At 47.1% G+C, this 13,674-nt stretch overlaps 1 protein-coding gene across 1 annotated transcript in view; it reads right to left on the bottom strand.

Annotated features, from left to right (window-relative positions):
- LOC130155302 (voltage-dependent N-type calcium channel subunit alpha-1B-like) overlaps positions 1-13,674 on the bottom strand; it is a 297,246-nt gene that overhangs the window by 185,816 nt on the left and 97,756 nt on the right. The window contains 3 exon segments of the mRNA XM_056352410.1: positions 640-827; positions 5,053-5,205; positions 7,284-7,375. Of these exon segments, the coding sequence (XP_056208385.1) occupies positions 640-827; positions 5,053-5,205; positions 7,284-7,375 (433 nt within the window).

Here is a 13,674-nt window from a genome sequence, read left to right as displayed (position 1 = left end):
GAAAATTCAGCCTGATGTGTCTTCTCTACAGCCAAAAGTCATGTCAGGTGCAGAAGTGGCTGGTAGGGCTTTGTAAAATTGTATCAGAGTTGCCAAAACTAGTACTGGATCTTGATGCTAACATCCAGTTGGTGCTGTTCATTGGTGCAGATTACAAGTTTGACCACAAAGGCTAGATCCAGTCAAGAGAGCCCCTAAGTACAAAATATTAATGAGTCACTGGTTTTGCCACCCTATATTGTGCAATTTAGTAACTGATTTTCTATGGGACATCATGAGTGAGAACATGGTCCTAATCACCCCCCCATGCTGCAGCAGAAAACACCAGCATCTTGGAGCAACACACCAATTCTTACACACGCTAACACCACACTGACACAAAACATTACGTTGCAGGTAAGCAAGTCTGCAGCCTCAAACCACCACAGGCCACAACAGTGGTTCAAAAGCTCTTACAGAACCCACAGGAAAACCCTCAGGAAAACAGGAACTATCCTCCTAAAAGCAGGATGAGGTGATAATCAATACGGGGAAAATGCACAAACTGATTATTTTTTTTTTCCCCCAGAAAAACCGTTTCTGAAATAACACAATGCATAACAGCACCCCAGGAGTGCTACAGCCCCATCAGTGACTCACATTGTAGAGGATGTCTGTCCATCCCTCCATGGTGATGCACTGGAAGACGGTGAGCACAGCAAAGAGGATATTGTCAAAGTTGGTGATGCCATAGTTGGGCCCTTGCCAGTACTCCCTGCAGGTGGTCCCACTCTCACACTGCCTGGCAGGAGGCTCCTCTCCGCAAGGAAAATCTCCCACCTCATCACCTGCAGAGAAGAACAGCAGTGAGAAGAGTTACCGACCAAAGCTGCTCAAGCAGCAGGTGCTGCTGCATCCTCCTTGCACCACCACATCAATGTAATTTACATTTCAGGCTTCCTTGTGCCACTATGGGCATGTAAAAGACATTACACCTATGCAATCATTTATCTACTGCTATGTTATAAGAGATGTTTTAGTGGCAGGGTGGAGCAGAGACATCCCTGGAGTGCCCATGATTTATAGTTTGGCTCAGTGTTCAGCCATGTCATATATATGAAAGGCTACCAAAAAAAACAGTGCAGTAAAAGCAAGGATCTGACAATGGTGCATACTTCAAACACCGTGAGCCAACAACTCACCCTCATACAGCATAGCCAAGTGCTAAATATTGGCACTACAACATCAAAGCAAAAGGGCAGGTGCTGCACCAGTGGCTTAAGCGAGAGCTCTTTGTGGATAGCCCCAACATTGTCCAGATACAGATGTTAGACCACAGCTGCATGTGAGTCCCTGGCTTCATCACAAGGCAGTACCACCACAGCAGCCTGCGAGGGGGACTAAGAGCTCCAGCCCCTCCGTAAGCTTCATATTTCTGCCCAAAAGGGCAATGCTGTGGACCATAGGTACACATGGCAGGGAAAGCATCCAACTGTCACCTTGTCTGCAGCAGGGATGAAGTTTCTCTGCTGAGTTTCATTTCAAACCCAGAGAAGGCAAAGGAGGATGAATCTGTCCTAGTTAAGGACCACAAGGGATGGCCAGGAGGATGGCCAGCATCTTCGAGGGTCAGGTGTGAAGTCTGAAGCCTTGCAGCCCTCCAGAGACATTGCAAGCACCAACAGAGAGCAGTTTGGAAAACTAAAGTGCTGGGGTTTCAAAGTAAATAAATATACTAAGTAATATTGCTATTTACACAGAGATGCAATTCGGGAAATATTAAAGGGTTTTTAAAGTGACACGTTATGGTAATGGAGCAGCAAACTGCACAAAATCAAGTTCACCAGGGGGAAAACAAGATCAGCACTAGCAATAATTAGGAATAATCATTCCATAGAGCAAAGCCTGCAGGAGGAAAACAAGATTGTCACTGTGGCTCCAGGAGATATATATATTTATGTGTGTGTGTGTGACGCTTTTTCCTGTTGACTCAACACCTTAATGCAGGGCATCTCTCTCCAGCTCCCATATGGGTCACCACAGGCTTTCACAGGGGCTTAGTGAGACAAGCCTGCAAAAAGAAAATACCAAATCTGGCTCTCGCAGACCATTTGTGAGCATGCCTTAAAAGAGATTCCAGTTTTATCTCTGGCCTTTTGTTGCCAGGTAATGCTCTGAAAATGCACTGCATATCTACCATGAAGTGTTGGGGTGGGTTTTGGTTTATTTTTTACCTTTTTTTAAAAAAAGAACAGAACTGGTCCCTACTGCCCAGGCTGGAGAAGACAGAGAAAAGGGGACTCTCAAAGAAAAGCGTGTTGCTCTCCTCTCCTGAAGCACATTCAAGGCACTGGGGCTGGCTCAACTGCAGGGTGGCTACTTAAAAACAATGCTGTGCCGGCAGAATAGTACAGCATGGAGGATGCAGGGAGAGGAAAACAGGGTGGACATCCACTGGAACATGGGCTAGTATTAATTTTTACCCATTTTTCATTAGAGAAATATCTCCACTAGCTCACAACAGCCTGTCAGGCTGAGTAGCAAATGCCTTGAATAACTCTTCTGCCATATTTCAGTCCCCAGCCTCTCTCTTCGTTGCGGTTTATTAATAACCTACCCAGGGCTACTGGATTAGCAGGGTTATAGCAACATTTGCTGTTGACATCTGCGCTCGGTTCCCCTCATGATGTGCTGAAGTAGCAGCTGGTACCTCTCACGTGGCTCCTGATTCCAGGAAAAATCCCAGTTTGCTCACTTTGGGGATTTGGAACAGAAACAAGCATGAGCAAGTCCTCCTTCTCCAATTTGCTACCCTCTGACAGAGGCATCTCTTTAATGAGGCTCACATTTCCACACTCAAGCCAGCCTTTGGAGCCCATGGTATCAGGTCTGGGCTTGTTAATGTACCTCTTTGTAGCTGATGAGCACTTAGGTTTTAAAAGGCTCAGCTGATGGCTTTGCAGGATGCTCTGCTGCTCCACTCACAAGGGACCACAGCGCCAGGAAACCTCACCGCTCCCCGCCTTTCCAGAAACACCATCGTGCCATTTCCCGCTGAGCAGGTGGAATCGATCCCCATAATTCATCCGACAACCAGCTTGCTACCCTTGGGAAAAACAGGGGCCAGTGCCTGTAAACGCAGGCGCCTTCCCACACCACCCGGCAAGCGGATTCAGGGGGAGGTGGGTCGGGCCACGCCGCGCCCTCCCACTGAGGTGCCAGGTGCTGCGATGCAGAGATATGCAACACACACACCAGTTTTTCGGCTGCACGCCCAATTCCTAGCTGGAAGCCACCCAGCAAGCAAGAGTCACTTACACACGACATTACACATGACAAAAATCTGTCCTGGCACAGAGGTCTCTCAGTCATCACTGATGTCAGAGAGTTGTCTGCAGAGAACACAAACAGCTTTGGGCTTTATTTTTCCCTTTTACGTTAACTAGTTTCTGGAGGGAGGAAAGAAGTTGCTCTTCTCTTTAGCCCACTGGCTAAAGTCAGCCCATCAGCGAGAGAGCCTCAGAGCTCAGCAAACTACCTGCAAACAAAGGATGCAAAAAAATCACCCACTTTGGTTGCAATTGAACAGACCTGGGAATGCAAACCTGCTCGTAATTGCTTTCTCCCTGCCATGTCACTGAGAACGCTTCTGCTTCCTACACATCTATATTGTCACCGATACTATTCCTCTGCAATTGCTGCAGTAGCCCCAGAGGCTGTGCAGTGGGCTGAGACCTGTTCTGCTTGGCGTGAACACACATCCCCCTCACAAAAAGATTTCCCTTTCCTACAAATCCAGTCCAAAAATTCATTTCTTCCAGGAATCATTGTGCTTCGCTTACAAGTCACAATATCTGACTGTCCTTTACAAGTCCTGTTGTTTTTCTAACATTTCATAGGAACATAAACAAGAAAAAAAATTCACCCTGCTTTTGAAAAGCTTTTTGTAAACTGAATAAATTAAACTGTTTCCATGTTGTTAGAAAGCACTGTGAAGGATGCCCAGAGATTTGGCAGGGAAGTTGTTTTATTACCATTTGAATGCATATAAATAAATCAATATTAAGACCTATTAGTGATAATCACTGAAAATACAAGACTGTGTTTTAAAGACTGCCATTTGTACCTTAAATTGCAATCTTTTGGAGACAGGAACAATATTTTCAACTGTGAATAGCCCAGATAACCAACACGTATTAGCACCACTATAAAGGAATATTAAAATATCACATGGAAAAAATTGGCTGGTTGGTTTTCTGTCTTTTATTTATTTATTTATATTGCAGTGAGTTCCGAGGCAGGGACAAGCAGCTGGCTTTGACATGGCAGCCAGTCCCAGCCGAGGGTCTCTGGGCATTACTCCTCTTCACCTCCATCTTCTAGGGTCTATCACTTCCTCACAGGTAGACACATCATTCACTCTGCAGTGCCCCATTTTCCTTGCCCTTCTTTGTTTGAAGGACATTTTTATCTTTTCTCCATCAAAGGGGTCCTTGCCTTCCATCTATTGTCCTTTTTTTTATTTTATTTTTTGGTTGCTCCCAGTCTTTCCAATCTTACTATTTACACCAAAGTTTTCTCATACCCATGCAACTTGCCCCAGAAACCTTGCAAGGAAATTCAACATCCAGCAGCTCTTCAGAGACCTAAACCCAATGAAAATGTAAACAGAGGCTAATCACTCAAAATAACAAATAAAAATAAAAAACCACAACCCCATACCCTTCAACAAGCTGTAACAAGAATTTGGTTTGTATTTCTACCATGAAAAATTTCTCCCATGAGAGGAGGCCCTAAGCACCTTTGTCTCACTCTTGTGTAGACTGAGAGCAACCCACTAGCATCAGGGGTGGTGTAACAGAGAGAGGAGACTATGCTCCAGCGGGTGTAGGATGAGCACCAAAGTCTGTTAACTTGTAGAATAGGTGGGTAAAGAGGAAGAGAATGCAGTGAACATGGAAGAGGAAAAAGGAAAAGCAACATAAAAGCAGGGTAGAAAGCATCCCGATGAGATGCAGGGGACCAGAAGCACAGTAACCATACACTGGGAGGGGGGCAAAGCTCAGAGCTCACCTGTCTCATTAGAGAAGCAGGTTTTATGAAACTTCCCCATGTAAAACTCCAGCCCGATGATGGCAAACATCACGATGGCGAAGAAGAGGAGCAGCCCGATCTGAAGCAAGGGCACCATCGCCTTCATGATGGACTTGAGGACAACCTGCAAGCCTGTGGGGATAAGGAAAAACATACAATCAGTGGGAAGAAAAACAAGGGTTTGGGGGTGGGCACAAGGTAGGAGAGGGGGGCTGTCCAAGGGGAAGTTTAGGACTGGTGATGCCAAGCAATGCTGCTTTTCCCAGGGCACTATAAAAAAGATGCTACAGCCATAGTGCACTCAAGATGCTAGAGAGAAAATCGGGAGCTTTATCTTTTTCTGACCCCTTTTCTTCAGCTCACAGATTCAAAGGTCTCTTAAGCCTCAGAGACACAAAAAGCACTTTTCCTGAAGCCAGTGGAGTTCCAAGACACAGCCTGGAGCTGGATCAGGTCCTTAAGGCAGATCCTGCAGCAGCACAGATGCGGCAGCAGAGCTGGGCACCATGGCACCCCCCTGTTCCAGGGAGGGCTCAAGCTGCACAGGGGCTGCCTCTGCCTCCCTGACACAATAGCCGTGATGCTGCCATGCCTATCACACCTTGCTTCTGGAGAAACAAAACCCTGTCTCCAGAGCTATCCATCCACAGTTTTTCCATTGGCACTAAAACTCATTTTCAATTAAAACCAGGGGCGATAAGGCAAGAGAGGCTGGAGAGATGGAGGCGTCAGATAACGTCATATAGATGCATGTAACAAAAAAAAACCTTCAGCGATAAGCAGCAGCTGAATGCCACCTTGGTGGCCTGTCCTAAGGTGTAGAGAATGAAGGATCATCATTGTCTTGCCACCTTGTACAGCAGCACTGAGGTCAATACCGGGGCATGCAGGAAAAAAAAGCATGATCTGTTGGATGGGAAAAGTACTGAGAGAGTAGAAGAAAATCATACACCAAGCTTGTGTATGAATGTACCTCAAGGTTGTACATTTTATTTACTACAGGAAAAAAAACTCAGCACACAGCTTTCACAGCATCACTAAAAATAAGAGAGCAAATAATGCTCTGTGGGAAAATACTGTGCTGGTCCAGGACACATCACTGGGTGGGAAAGCACATCCTCCTGGGGGCAGCGTGCCACCCACACCAGAACAGGGACACCCCTGAGGGGCCACCTTACTTCTCTGACATCCTCAGACTGTCACTATGACAACACAGGCAACAAGTCCATGAAAAACCCGCCAGCAGCATCTCCTTATTAGAGATCTTGTTAATAAACGATGCTTTTCCCAAGCCTAGCTAAGGACCTCTTCCCTGGGGGAATTCAAATTCAAGCCTTGCCAATGAAAGGATGCTGGTTTCAGGAAATTTTGGAGCTGTTAGTGCAGAGCATAACCCCTGGCAGGTTTCCCCAGCACCAACATTTTAGTGCTGAGGCAGCCAGGGAGGTGGCAGAGCTGATGTCCCAGCCCGCTGCCCAAGAGGAGAGGGGGCCGTCTGGCTGCCAAGGGGTTAACGCAGAGAAGAGCAGAGTGTCCCACAGAGCAGCAGTTCCCTTTCACCAACTCTTGCTGGAGGGAAAAATCTCTCTGTTCCACAATCAGAAACAAAATACACTCCTGACAGCGATCCCCCGCTAGCGGGTGGAGCAGCTGGTAAACAGCGACAAATAAAAAGGCAGTGAGCAACGGTGTGGGGACTTTGATGGCTTCAGGGCATCAGCACGGCATGCTGCAGCTCCTCACCAGAGCACTCACACCCTTCACGTTAACATGTCAAATATATCAAGTCACCCATTGAGAAGGCAAAGCAAAGTCCTACCTGCTTTTTCCTTTTGTTCCGCGCCCCCCCCCCCCCCCCCCCCCCTTATTAAGGGGTAAAATCCCTAGTGCAAGATGCCCAGCTGGTAAAAACTGTCAGAAGATCCAGCCTCAGGGCTGGGAGCCTGAAAGCTGCAAAAATGTGAGTCTCAGGTCTTCACACCCCAGAAAATTAATTCAAGCCCAAAGGCAAAGGAGTCCCTGCTGCACACCTGCACATTCGTGAGCGCAGCGCTGAAATCGGCTGGCTGCACACAAAACGGGATGACAGAAAAATCAGGACCTAGCAAGGGCAGGTGGCACAGACCATGAAGAAGCAAGCGAAGAAAATGCTGCTCAGAAAAGCTATAGAGCACCGTTGGCTATGAAGACGACCTTATCACAACACTCACTTGGGATTCCCGACACAAGCTTCAGGGGTCGTAACACTCGGACGGCTCGCAGGGTCCGCAGGTCAAAGTCCGTCCCAGCAGTTGCTAGAATCCTAATTGTAAAAGGGGAGAGAGGGGGAAAAACTGAGATTAAATGCAAATCCCTCTTTCCAAAGCGTACAGAAGTGTTGTCTAAAACCAGCAAATATTCAAGCTGCTCTGAACTTTATACCTGCAATCACATTGCAGATTGTGTCCCCTGAAAACCATCAATTCACACACTCCTCCAGAGCTGCCGAGCCTTGCTCAGGCTGTAAGAAAACCTGCAACATCAGATCTGCAACATCAGCCTCCTTACGAGGCCATTTACACACAGCGAGCATGCCTGGCTCTGGCTGTTACAGAGCAGCACCCTGTGCCTCTAGGAAAGCACACGCCATTTTTCCGAAGGAGACTGTGAGAAGGAAATAAATCCCTCAGTTATGCTAGAAATTACCTGCCAGAGCTTTTTTTCCCTGTGATAAATCCAGAAATCCCTCGAGTACTGATGTCTGGTGTTTCCTAATATCTAAAGCACTTTCTAGTTAAACAGTTTACTCGGTGTGCAAAATTCAGGTTTGTTCAGAGCATCTTTTTTTGAGGAGAATATCCAGAGAACTGGATGCAAGTATTTCTTCTGATACACTGCAGTAACTCTGATAAGAAATACAGCTCCCAAAGCAGAATGATTCTTAAAATTGTAAGTGCTCTGCATAGAAAAATGAAATGTCTTTCCTGGTTTAGGGCACAGTAAAGGAAGAAATATTGTCACAGTGTCCACAAGTCACAGTGATGCAAACTCCTTAAGCAAAGACCCTGTGAGGCAAGCTACCTACAGAGAGCATGGCAAAACTGTGTTCGTTAATTACTGCAGCACTTGCTATGATTCTTCAACAAAAATATTCTTAATTTGAGACCGGGCTCCCCTAACACAAGCCAACCACACAGTTACTTCAGAGCAAAACACCTCTCACCAGCTCCCCATGGACTGCACCATTTAACGTGATTGTAAGCAATTGCCATTAGATTTTACCAGGTTTGTCCCCAGGCAGTTCTACCAAGGTGGAAGTGGCTGAGCAACCAGTTCACCAGTGGGGTCTGCAAGCCCCCAGCCCACACCAAATGTACAAGCTGCCAGTACTTTGTTACCTGCAACTGCTGAAAGTGCTGCCAGTGGGGACCATAACCACTCACTTTGCCAAGCCTTCCCCAAAAGCTACAGCAGCAAGAGGGACTTGCAAATCTGGCTGGAAAGCAGGATTCCAGAGGTGCCATGGGCCACGGGCAGAGCTGGAAGGATACTGCTAATCCCAGGCAGTCCCCTGGGGATTAAGCACCCAGACACAGCAAGCATCCCATGCCGGAGCACAGAGATGCTCCGAGGTGCAGAGCACCCACAGCGTACACCTGCGATTTATCTGTGCCTGCCCAGGTGCCCTTTTTCTCAGTTCCTGGTAACAGGCTGCTGAGCATTCAACAAAATGGCCAGCTACCATAAAAAAAAATACAAGAAAAAGACAAGCTTTTTAAAACAAGACACACTGATTTCCTATATAATACATAATATGTCTGGCAAATTCAGCAGCAGAGGACACAACTGTGTTGGGAGCACTCACAGCACAGCTACACTCAGATGAAAACCCTGTCCTTGACTTACTGACTGACTTAGCACTGTTGCCAAGCATGGGGCAGGGAAGAGCAGGATCAGCATTGCTGTGCGGAAAGGGCCAGACTCCATCAGCAGGAGGTGCTGAAGATCAGGAAAAACCCACGCTGAGATGTTGGATGGCAAGAGAGGCAGCAGCAAGCCAGGACCTGAGGAGCAGAGTATCTATTCTATAGGACACCTGTTCCTACATTTTCACAACCAGAAAATTCACATTACATCAGCTCTGTCAATGCTGTTTGAGCATAAGCAACAGGAGACAATTTAAACCAAGAACCATCACATGCAGAGACTTCTAATTTAGTCTTCTGCACCCATGCCAACTATTTCATTGCTCTCCTCCCTTCCATCCATCCTCACAACTTAAATGCTCACTTATAAACCTCTGCAGCCTGGGAATAGCACAGGCACTTCAAGTCAAAAGATAATCTTAAACATCCAGCTTGGATGTTGCTACTAACGGCACAATTAGTCTCAAGTGAGCTAAGATGGATTCGTGCTGTCATCAGGCAGAGCCCTCGTTCCTAGTACAAGCTGAGAGGAGGGGTGCTTGATACATTCATCTTTGATGTTTCTAAATTCATGGACAAAATGGGAGCAAACAGGGGACACCATCAATTAGTCCCATGGTGCCAGTAAAACGTTCCAGTAGCTGGAGGTCTTCATTCCAGTCTTGTCTTCCTAATAGGCTTGATGCTAAAACCAGCCTACTCAAACCATGGCAACACCAGCCTCTCCACCTCCCCAGTCAAAACCCCTAATCATTCCTTAATTGCCACATCACTGGCACTGTGGGAACCTACTGTAGCTAACCTACATGGGGTACCCTACAGCCTACCATCTCCCATGACTGGAGAGCTGGTCCATGGATCATATCAAATCACAGCTGAATCATGCAAACCATCTATAACTGCACAGCTGAGCTGCCACTGCTACATCTGTCCACGAATCAGCCGCTCCTGAAAAACAACACAACCCTGGCCAGAGTTTGCCTAGAAAGGGAAAAAAAAAAATACAGCTGCATCCTAAACAAAGCCACCTTTCACGTAAGAAACAGAAAAGCAATGGCATGAGGTGGTAGCTCTCTAGGTCTAAAAATCCACATCTGAGCCTTGCAGGTAAATGAGGCAGATGATGAGAAAACCCAGGGGGGCATCCAACAGGTTTTCTGTACCAGTTGGAGCGGGGAGGGCTGGACTTTGCAGCCTTCTTGCACTGCTTGCTCACAACCATCGCTCTGCTGCCCCTGACAGGCTCTCCGAACAGGGGAACCAGGGGAAAGAGGGTCCCAGGGCTTTTAGAAGTGCTGTGGGGTCAGTGACCACCCCAGGAGCCCTGGCACATGGGGTGGCACAAAGGACCCGCGGCAGCTCTCAGCAGCTAGAGCCCAGCAAAGTGGCTCGGTGGGGGGAAGCCGTGCCAGGGCGGAGATGGTGCCTGCTCTCCATACAAAACCAAAGTTAATTTACAGCTGCTCAGCAGTCCATTCCCCTAAACCATTCACAGACATGCATGGAAAAACGCCCCAGTGAAGAAAAAGCTTTAATTAACTTGATGGCATTTGCCTAAGTGCCTTCTTTCTGTTTTACTTTTTCCCCCACTCCAGCTGAAAGCTCGCAGAAGCCACTGTGAGTTAGGCCAGAACAAGTGGGAAATTATCATTAAAAGTAAGAGAAACAGAGAGATCAAAGGAGCAGGCTGACAAGCATGTCCTGACAATCCTGGCGAAGCATCCCTGGCTGCAAGCGAACAGCTGAGAACAAAGCAGAGGTGGCGGGCGAGCCAGTGCCGGAAGAGGAAATCAGCTACCAAAGGTTAAAAAAAATAGCAAAAAAGAGAAGATTTTTAGGAGATAACCTCACAAAGAACAGCTTGATCTGCTAGCAGGCTGAACAGAAACACTGGGATTTGGTAGGAAGTTGTCTTTGATAGCATTTCAAGTGTTTAAGTACAACAAAATCTCGTTAAATAAGTTATTCCGTGTAATTTGCCTTTTTTAAGAGCAGGACGGCCAGTCACCAAACCTTTCTTGCTCAGATGCTGCTGTGCCAGATCCGGGCATGCATCCTGCCAGCCCAGTAGTGCTCAGGACCACTGCACTCCTCGTTTTCATGGCAACTTGGTGAAATGCTGCTTTCTCCATCACCCCCTCCATCAACAAGCTCTGACTGACACCTGTTCCCAGAGACAGAGGTCGGATTTGTGAGAAATACTTGACAACTTTTGTTCTAGCAAAGCCTGGAATAAATTATAAAAGCATCTTATTCCTTTGGGTATAAAAGAAAGCAAAGAACGAAGGGAAAGTTCCTTTCCTGAACATTATGCTAACATAAATAATTAGCAATCCATTTCTTAAAGTACCTCAGAGCTCGGGATTTCTGTGTACTGATTTAGCCAGACCTGCTGTCGTACAGCACTGCACTTCTCAGAACTGCCCGATAACAAATCTCCTGACTGAAGCTCTGACCAAAGAAATTGCCTTGAAACTCCTTCAAGCTTAGCCCCAGATCTCTAAATCCCGAGGGCTGGAGTGGGGAAAAGCCCTGCTCCTCAGGATCATCCCCACCTTGTCCTCCTCCCACCTTAATGGCCTTTTAGTGGATTTATTTCAGCTTTTCCAGATGATATCTCAGGGAGCAGGTGGCAGAGGTGCTTTGCATCTCCCCCAAGGCAGGAAGAGGAGGAGGAACAGAAACACAGGAGATGTTCTGAGCGAGAGCCAAGATGATCAAAAATACAGGGGTTTCTATACGTATCTCTGCTTATAAAAGCAACCACACCTTGGGTCCGGCCTCTCAAAGAGCAGCCAGGGAGGCCACACTTGACACACACATATCTGCAGGTGATGGAGCACATTTTCCGCCTGGTCTCCTGGCATCACTGCCTATAAATCACAATGGAGGTGGCATGAGACGTGCAGGAAAGAACTGGACCTGGCTGCAAGTCCAGCAGCTTCAGCATGTCTGCTTGTGAGCAGATAACGTACAGCTACAGCAAAAAGCAGCACGATGAATAACTGAGAATGATTAACGCTTCCAAGGGGATCTTGCCACTGTACAACACTGGTGCTAGGGCAGGTTCTGCTAAAGGAGGAATCACGGGCATAAATTATAGGCATTTTTAATGTAAACTTGCTATTTATTATATTCTAGTCCTAGAAAGTATGTGGAAACAGAGCCTTTTTCAGAGACCTTATCCCAAGCACCCTTTCCTAAGAAGTGGATCAATCTCTTCCATGAGATTAGGAGAAAGACTGAACACGCACCAGACAGCTTCCCTCAAAAAAAGATAAACCTAGCCAGCAGCACAGCAACTGTCTTAGGAAAAGAAATAGCAGCTATCACTTCCTACCCACAGATTCACCCCACCTAAAGCAGCATCGCCCCCAAAACCATGACAGATACAGGAGCACAGAAAACTCCAATAAATCATCCCCATCCCGACTTTAGGCACAGGCTGCTGATCTTTAACAAGCCCCAGTGACCCCCAGGAAATGGAAACCAGTGGGAAAAATAAATAAAATAAATACCTTAATAAGTATTGGCTGAGCAGTTTCAAGACTTTTCTCCCTCCCATGGGCAGCCGGTGGGCTGACCGTTGCCTCAGTCTGTGCTACCTGCCAGCTGTAATCCTTGCCCACCTGCTCCTTCCCGGTTTCTCCTCTGCTGCTTATGGGATGGAGAAGGACCCCAACCCCATGGGAGCTGCCACCACCAGGATCGCTGCCGTGGTGTTCATGGTAGCTAGCAATCCAAGGGAACCTTCTGGTCCTATGCCACTGTGGCAGCACTTGAGAATTTTACAGTAAAAATTAAGTGGAAAGAAATAATTGTTTTCAAATGAGAGATTCTATGGAAAAGATTCATCTCCCAAAAAAAAAAAAAAATCCTGTAAAATTCATCTGAAGTAGCTGGGCTTTTTAACCAGCATTTTCCCTTCAACAGCATATGCAGAGCATTAAAAATTTACAAAAATATATATTCTCCATTTCTTTTCTTTTCCCCTGAAACCATTTGCCATGGGAGGCTGCTCTGCCTGCTGCTTTCCTGAACGACCCCAAACCAGCACACAGTCTGCTCCTGGCTGGAGCTGGCAAGACTTTCCAGAATCAGGAATACCAGAAGCGCACCACCCCACACAGGACAACCACTGGCCTCACTGTGCACATCCCACCTCTTGAATTAATGGTCTTTATTTGAAAACACCAACTTCTCCAGTGTCTGCCCTGCACAATGGCCAGGAACCACCTACCTACCAGCAGGAGAGCCTGGGACAAGTGAAAGTGGCCAGCAAGACAGAACTGGCTGTCAGGGAAGCTGCTGCCCAAGCGAAGGGCTGCAAGGGCTGTGCACCCAGGCAGTGGGTTGAGGAGCTGCAGGAGGAAAGCAGCAAGTCATGATGAAATGAATTAGGGAGGGAGAACAAGGAACAGAGTATTTTTGGAGGCATTGCAAGAGAGCTATTAGGTCCTCACAGTGCTGACCTCCAAGGACTACCAGAGCATCAATGGCAAATAGGCAGCACCATGGAAGACACGGTGTCGTGATCTCTGACAACTTGTGGCAACAGGGCATCACTTGCCCCTGTTTCCTTGTACGTATCAACCAGCAGCAGATAAAGTCTTGGCAGCAGATGAAGCCAATGAGCAAGACTCCCAGGGAGAAACTACACCAGTTGCACACACTAAAAGCTGCAAAAGGATGCGGC

Source organism: Falco biarmicus, chromosome 9, assembly GCF_023638135.1.
Source record: "Falco biarmicus isolate bFalBia1 chromosome 9, bFalBia1.pri, whole genome shotgun sequence".
Classification (NCBI taxonomy): domain Eukaryota; kingdom Metazoa; phylum Chordata; class Aves; order Falconiformes; family Falconidae; genus Falco; species Falco biarmicus.
The sequence above is the reverse complement of the archived record's forward strand: the minus strand, read 5'-3'. Positions and strand labels throughout refer to the sequence as shown.